This window comes from Condylura cristata, unplaced genomic scaffold (assembly GCF_000260355.1).
Source record: "Condylura cristata isolate star-nosed mole 26May11 unplaced genomic scaffold, ConCri1.0 scaffold00033, whole genome shotgun sequence".
Taxonomy (NCBI): domain Eukaryota; kingdom Metazoa; phylum Chordata; class Mammalia; order Eulipotyphla; family Talpidae; genus Condylura; species Condylura cristata.
In genome coordinates, this window is record NW_004567134.1 from 16,223,246 (window position 1) to 16,230,190 (window position 6,945).

Here is a 6,945-nt window from a genome sequence, read left to right on the forward strand (position 1 = left end):
CCGGGCGGGCGCTGGCCCACCGCTCCTTCTGGCCTCGCTAGCTGCTGAGTAGCTGGGGTCTTTCATGTCCCGAGCTCGCTTTTTCCCAGAGGAGTTTTCAGAGGGGCGGCTGATTCTGAAGGGCTGGATTGTTGGGGCCACTTCCTGCTACACAAGAAACAGGCCGGTGAGGTGCTCAGAGGGGTTTTGCAGCGTCTGAAGGCGTCTTGGAGACGCTGTCCAGAAGGACGCTTGTCCATCCCCGCTGGTGGGGAGGAGTAGTTGACAACGAGCTGGGCCTCTGAGGCCTTTTGGTGACCTGGTATGGAACTGCAGTATCCGCCGGCCTGCCTGCCAGCCCTCTCCCGGTGCTCTCGGGAGCTGGCTGCCGCCCGCGGTATGTCCCGGTGAAGTGGAAAGCACCTGAAGTGGAAAGCACCGTGAGCTTGCCTGACTTTGGCAAATGCACTTCTCTGGACTGCCTCTGCTCCGAGTCAGGTGGCTGGTTACCTCTGCTCTTTGTCCTTGCCAGCACAGCAGGAGACTTTTAACCTTCCTTACTCGCCTTGGCAGGCTTTGGGGGCCCACTCTTTAGGGCATCTAGCATTTGATTTTGCAGATTCGTCTAGAATCCTTTCTGATGCACCCTTTGAGCTCCCGGGTAGCACCCTCTTCGGAGTCCCCTTTTTTGAAAGGTCAGGCTTTATCCCTGCCGGGCTCGTGCTGAGAAAGGTGAGGTGGGGTAATGAGAAGTCATGCAAACGAAACCTCCTTCCAGTCCTTCTCCCAGCACGAGTGTTTAGAGAATAAGGTTGAGCCGCGTCTCTGGGTTCACTTGCCCATTCAGCAAACAGGCTCCTTCTGGTGCTCAAGCGCTGTGCTGGGTGACTTGAAGGACGCCTGACTCGGGGGAGCTCACCGCCCAGTGGGGAGAAGTAAAGTGGTATAGATATTCAGGGGGGTTCAGACAGTTGGAGGATCTGGGGGTCCCCAAGAAAGGGGGTAACTTGAGCTGGGCCAAGCTTGAAAATGGGCAGGAAGGCGACGAGCAGTCCACAGGCTGCTCAGCCCTGTGTCCCAGTCTGGGCGACAGTCGAGGGTGCTGTCATCCGTGGTGGGCCAGCAGCAGCCTCCAGAGACACCGAATCAGTTCTGCAAGCCCGTAACCCTATTCTGTAAAAAACGGGGACGGAAGTCGCTGTCACCCTGGGTGTGACCGGTCACTGCTCCCGGAGGTCTGTCTTCATAGTCAGGACTGCTTGCCACCTGCCTCGCTGCTCATGTTTCCTCCACACCAACTGGACCTGTCTTCCCTGTGCCACCTAGCAAACCCCTCCTCGTGGAAGGCCCAGTCCACGCCACCACCACCGGCCCGAGGCCGCCCTGGCGCGTGGAAGCCTCACCAGTGTGCTCACCTTGCCGTGGCAGGGTTACTCGTGCCGGTTTCTCGAGGGCCAAAACCGCCTTTTCTTGTGCCCGTATCTCTAGTTCTGGGCACGGTCATTGACAAAAGGGCACTTGAGTGAATGTCTGATGAACAGTTGGGCGGTCAAGAATTTCAGGAGCGTTTGGTGAATGTAATGAGAGAATTGCACTTACCAGCCCTCTCTGGTTCTAGGTGTCAGTGATTAACACCGTGGACACGTCTCACGAGGACATGATTGTAAGTACTATGTTAGCCTGCCCTGGTCAGAGGGAGGGGAGCGTTTGGGTGCTTCTTTACTGCTTTCTCTGGATCATTCACAATTCCATTGTGGCTTTGCAGCCTTTTCAGTCAGGCTGTGGGCTCAGGGTTGTGGTCAGTGTCCCACAGTGCCCTCTGGGCTGACAGGCTGTGGCATTCGGGTCACTGTGGCCAGAGCAACCTGGGGGCAGTTTGGAGCTCAAGGCCTCCATCTTCTCGCCAGCAGAGTGACCGGCTCTGGGTGTGGAGGCCGGATGGTCATCTTCCCGCCTGTCTTCCGCCTGCTGCCACTTAACCCCTGCGGAAGCTGGTAAAAAGTGAGGGTAGGACAGCTCGATACGAGGGCAGAGCTGGTAGGCCCTCCGCAGACGCAGACAGTCATTTCCCAAGAAGCAGGCACAGGGCTCAGCGTGAAAGGACAGGGCCGCGGGAGGCGGTCCAGAGGTCAAAGTCTCAGCAGCGGCAGGGCTGCTTCCTGCTGGGCGGCGGGCGGCAGCCTCTGAGCCAGACCCCTGTCGGCCACTCGCTACACTTCACCAGGCTTCCTGCCCCCATCAGCAGTCGCTTTGGGGCTTCTGAGAGGTCACCTGGGCTGCAGTGTGGGTGGTCCAGAAGCCCTAAGACCCCAAGTCTGGAGACGGTACAGACCAGGGCTACGAAGATCAAACCCAGGCTCCCTGGCCTGTTTCCGAGCAGCCCGTGCGCCTCAGTTGGGGGCATGAGGAATGTGCTGCCTGTGTGTGCGGGCTTGCTGTGAGATCAGATGAAGTGACGTGACACCTGCGTGCCCGCTAAGCGTCAGACCCCTTCAAAGTGCTTTCCATGATCTTGTTTAACCTTCAAACCGCCCTTGGAGCACATGCCACTCTCAGCCAGGCTGTGAGGGGTCTGGTAATTTTCCCAGGGTTGCACAGCAGCTAGACTAAGGAGACAGAATTCAAATCTAGGCCTGAGCCCTGCTTCTCCCCGAGGGTGGCCAGCACGCTGTAGAGCGCCTGGAAGTAGGCTTACAAAGAGCTCCTTATCCTACCCAAGAGCCAGAGCCTTAAATCATTGAGGCAAGTGATGTCAAGTCAAAGAAGAATCAGGATATTTTCCTTGAGAAAGGTGAGAGGAATGTGAATAAGAGGAATGCACGACACCCCGACAGTCCCAAACCTGAACCCTTGCTGTGGGCCGCTGGGGTGCCTGGGAGAGCCAGTCCTCAGGCAGGAAGCACCAGGGGTTCCGTGGGTGGCAGACAGCGCCTCGGCCGCCACCCAGGGAGACGGAACTGTGGCTGGGGCGTGGAGGGCCCAGTGTGTCGGGTGTGACCAGTGACACGTAGGGGCTGGTGGAGTCTGCGGTACTGGGCGCACTCTTAGGAAGAAGGCCAGCTTAGCCAGGGTCGGAGGTGCGCAGGGAACCTCAGGTGGAAGGAGGAGCCCGAGAGTCTGAACAGAACCCTGCACCCAGCCAGTGGCCCCACAGAGGACCTGAGTGGCCTGCAGGCGCGGAGACCTGCTTGGGTCAGCCTCTGCCCTGGGTTCTTAGGCAGGGCTCAGCCTCCCCACGCCTTCCCCAGCAGCCCATTCTCAGGGCACAGTGGACCTGGGGGAGGAGGACATCAGGCCACCCTCCCCCACTCACCAGCCTATACAGCCAGATTGAAAAGGACCCCCGAAAGGGCTTAGGAGCAGCGGGGAATATTTGTGTTGGCCCTTCAGAAGGACATGGCCATCAGAGGTGAGGGCGTCGGCCTGCTAGCTCCCTGCCTGGTGGTTAGATTCACGTCAGGTAGATTCTGGGCAGGCTGCCCACCCCCGCCCAGCCTGCAGGCTCCCTGAGCTGTCCTCCTTTGCAGCACGATGCCCAGATGGACTACTATGGCACCCGCCTGGCAACCTGCTCATCAGACCGGTCAGTCAAAATCTTCGACGTGCGCAACGGGGGACAGATCCTCATCGCTGACCTCAGGGGGTGAGTGCAGCCACTGCAGGGCTTCGCGGTGGTTGGGCTGCTGAGCACCCAGTCCGGACTGGCCAGTGGGGCGCCCACCTGCAGCACACACGCTGGCTCATGCGGTGACAAGAGCAGTGGGGTCAGTGAATCCCAGCGCTGCCCCGCGCGCCCACCGTGGGCTTGAGTGAGACTCCGCTCCCCTCAGCAGGCTGCGGCCCCCTCCCGGACAGAGCCAGCCCGCAGCGGCCTCGGTAGCGGCTGTTCCTTTTCCACATGGGAAACTGCCGTTTTGGCACAAGTTAGCGTGACCCCAGGTGTCGCCCAGGGACAGTCCTGCGGGAACCTTAGTGTGAGTGCAGGACAGTCGCGCGACCGGCATTCCGCAGGAAGGAGTGCGTGTGTGCGTTCAAACGTCTGCTGCCCTCCTCCCACTGAGGGTCTCGAGCCCCTGGTCTGCGTTTTTATGGCCACACCTCTGCTGCTTTCCCTCCAGTCACTTCCGGTCACACAGATGGGGGGCCTTAGCCTGGTGCCCACCCTCTGCAAGGGTTCTGTGGCTACAGGTCAGCGGCGGCAGGGACCCACATCTGTGTTCTTGGGGAGCCTGACATCCAGCATTCCCTTCCGTGATGGGGATTGACCAGACGCCACAGCCGTGCTCTTAGCACATGTCACTGGGCTACTGCCGACGTCACGGTGACGTCACGGTGTCGCCAGCACGGCGTACCTGTCGCCAGCACGGGCACTTGGGCTCAGACCTGGCCTGACACCTGTAGCCTTGCGCCGACACGGACGCACACGGCCCTACCGTCGAGATTTGTTCTTTAGTTTGTCACCGCACCTCAGTGTCCATGGGCTTCCTCTGCAGCCCTGGCCAGCGTCTCGTCCCTTCTGAGATGAGCAGCCCGGTGGCTTGGGGCCGGGTCCCGCTGACTGGCTGAAGGACGGCCCAGGTCTGCAGCCATGCGAGGAGACTGGCCTGAGGCGCCCTCTTCGGTGTCCACCCAGTGACTGCGGCGCCAGAGTGCGGGGAGGCCCGGCCGTCGCTGGGTCTCTGCCGCTTCTCGTGCTCAGAGGATGTGAACCGTCAGCGAGAAGAAAAACTGCCTCAATTCTTGGCTCAGTTGTGGGCAGTCAAGTTCAGCTTCGTGAACTGCTCCTTTATAGGACATGGGGGTGTACTGTGTGTGACCCCACAGGGAGCGCGTAGACTAAGTGTCTGCAGCCCTGGGTGAAGGTGGGAGCAGTGACCCTGCTAGCGGGCGTGGCGTGTTCCCTCTCTGAGGTCTGCAGCGCCTGGTCTCCCTCGCAGCCGTCACCTGTGAGCCGCCTGGCGGCTCGCGCAGCACCAGGTGCTGAGCCCCAGAAGGGGCAGGGGTGCTCCCTGCCTGAAGTCGGGGCCCAGAACTCAGCCACAGGGCATGCACATCGGGCCAGGACAGAGACGTGCCTCTGAGCAGACGGAGAGAGTAGTGGGCAGAGGCGCCAGTGAGGGCGGATGAGGCACCCCAGGGCAGCCGCCTGCGGGTGAGCAGTCACGCGCTGCCCAGGGCATTGGCACAGAGCCCGGGCGGATAAGCGAACGTGTCTGCGGTGGCGGCGGCCACGGGTGGCGGCTGCAGCCCCGGACAAGCGCAGGGTGGGACAGAGGCCAATTTAGAGTCCTGATTTGCCTTCAAAGCCTCCATGGCCCTCTGGTCCTCGCTGCCCGTGAAGGGCTCTTGGCTCTTGACATTCTTAGGCTGCTGCCCTGAGACAGTCTCGGCCTCCCAAGGGAGATGGCCATGTCGCTCCAACAGCAGCTGACCGAGGCTCTCTGGGGCCCCTTGCAGGCACGAGGGCCCGGTGTGGCAGGTGGCCTGGGCCCACCCCATGTATGGCAACATCCTGGCATCCTGCTCCTACGACCGCAAGGTCGTCATCTGGAAAGAGGAAAGCGGCACATGGGAGAAGACCCACGAGCACACGGGCCACGACTCCTCAGGTGCGTGGCGTGCAGAACCAGCGTGGCCAGGGCCACGCGTGGCCCTGGCTGGGGGGCGCCCCCCCCCCCGAGAATGCTTCTCATTTGTCCCTGGGGCTTTTTGCTAGTCTGCCTGGAGGTGGCCACAGCTCATGAGGGGAACAGGACAGTAGGTTGTGTTTTTTAAGGTCTGTTCTCTTCAAATACTGGTCTTTTGTCTCGGATTACTGTCCCTAGACCTCAGATTATGGGCTGATGTTAGTGGGTGATGGGTTTTTAATCTTTTTGATGACAATTTTCCCCTGGTGACCCTTGCAATTTTATTTAGAAATTTGGTAAAACTGTAAATCTGGAGACTCCCAAGTATGAAATTCTGGGGGGCGGGGACCCCTGCTCACTCAGCCTCCTCCTCCCTGCAGTAAACTCTGTGTGCTGGGCCCCCCATGACTACGGGCTGATCCTGGCCTGTGGGAGCTCTGACGGGGCCATCTCCCTGCTGACCTACACCGGGGAGGGCCAGTGGGAAGCCAAGAAGATCAACAACGCTCACACGGTAGGTGCTGGGTGCTGGGTGGCGGGTGAGCCGTGGGTGCCGCAGCTGTGCTCAGGGGCAGCCCTGGCCTCCTGCTCAGAGCCAGACGGGCTGCAGCTGTGCAAGCCCAAGGCGGGGCCGTGGCCGACGCCCAGCCTGGGAGCGTCAGGGAGCGTCAGGGTGTAGTGAGTGATGGCAGCTACCTCCAGGTGATGGGCCTGTGTTTTTAGGGTCCGCCCCTTCCATGGCCTGTACTGGGGGAGCTGTTTTATGAGACTAATAGTCCAGCCCCCCTTCTCTGCCATTTCAACCCAAATTTTACATACACTGTTTTAAGCATGAGATCACATTCATGTCACTTTTATTACAGTACATTAATATTACAGTACATTAACTATTACAGTACATTAGCTTAGAAAACAAGCTGGTGAAAACACGTGGGGGGGGGCGGGCCGCAGAGTCACTTTGAGGTGCAGCTCATTTTCCAAACTAACTGTATATTCTGCATTCTTGCCAGCCACAAAGGAGGGAAACCCCTTTGGGCTTTCCTGGGGAGAAGGCTGGGCCCAGACATGACAGGGCTTCTCCAGTAGGCGGCAGTGTGTGAGCGGGCCGTGGGTGGGCCTCAACTCAGACCTGATCAGTGGGTGGCTGATCAGTGGGTTGTGAGGCTCTGCCTTGTGGTCTCCCTTGTTGGCCTAGGGGTTAAGCTCAGCGCTTGTAACTGTGCGGCCTGGGTTCAAGCCCGGTCAGGGGAGCTGACCCACAGACTGCGTGGCGGGGCTCTCGTGTCTTTGCCCGCTGCGCCACCTGGTGGTGTGTTCCTTTCCACTACTCATCCCCCCT

At 59.9% G+C, this 6,945-nt stretch overlaps 1 protein-coding gene across 1 annotated transcript in view; it reads left to right on the plus strand.

Annotated features, from left to right (window-relative positions):
* The first annotated feature begins 303 nt into the window (after nt 1–303).
* The window catches only part of SEC13 (SEC13 homolog (S. cerevisiae)), a 9,235-nt gene continuing 2,593 nt past the window's right edge, over nt 304–6,945 (plus strand). Inside the window, exons 1-6 of the mRNA XM_004692228.2 lie at nt 304–376; nt 599–711; nt 1,598–1,642; nt 3,507–3,622; nt 5,437–5,588; nt 5,987–6,185. Of these exons, the coding sequence (XP_004692285.1) occupies nt 304–376; nt 599–711; nt 1,598–1,642; nt 3,507–3,622; nt 5,437–5,588; nt 5,987–6,185 (698 nt within the window). The remainder of the gene's footprint in view (nt 377–598; nt 712–1,597; nt 1,643–3,506; nt 3,623–5,436; nt 5,589–5,986; nt 6,186–6,945) is intronic.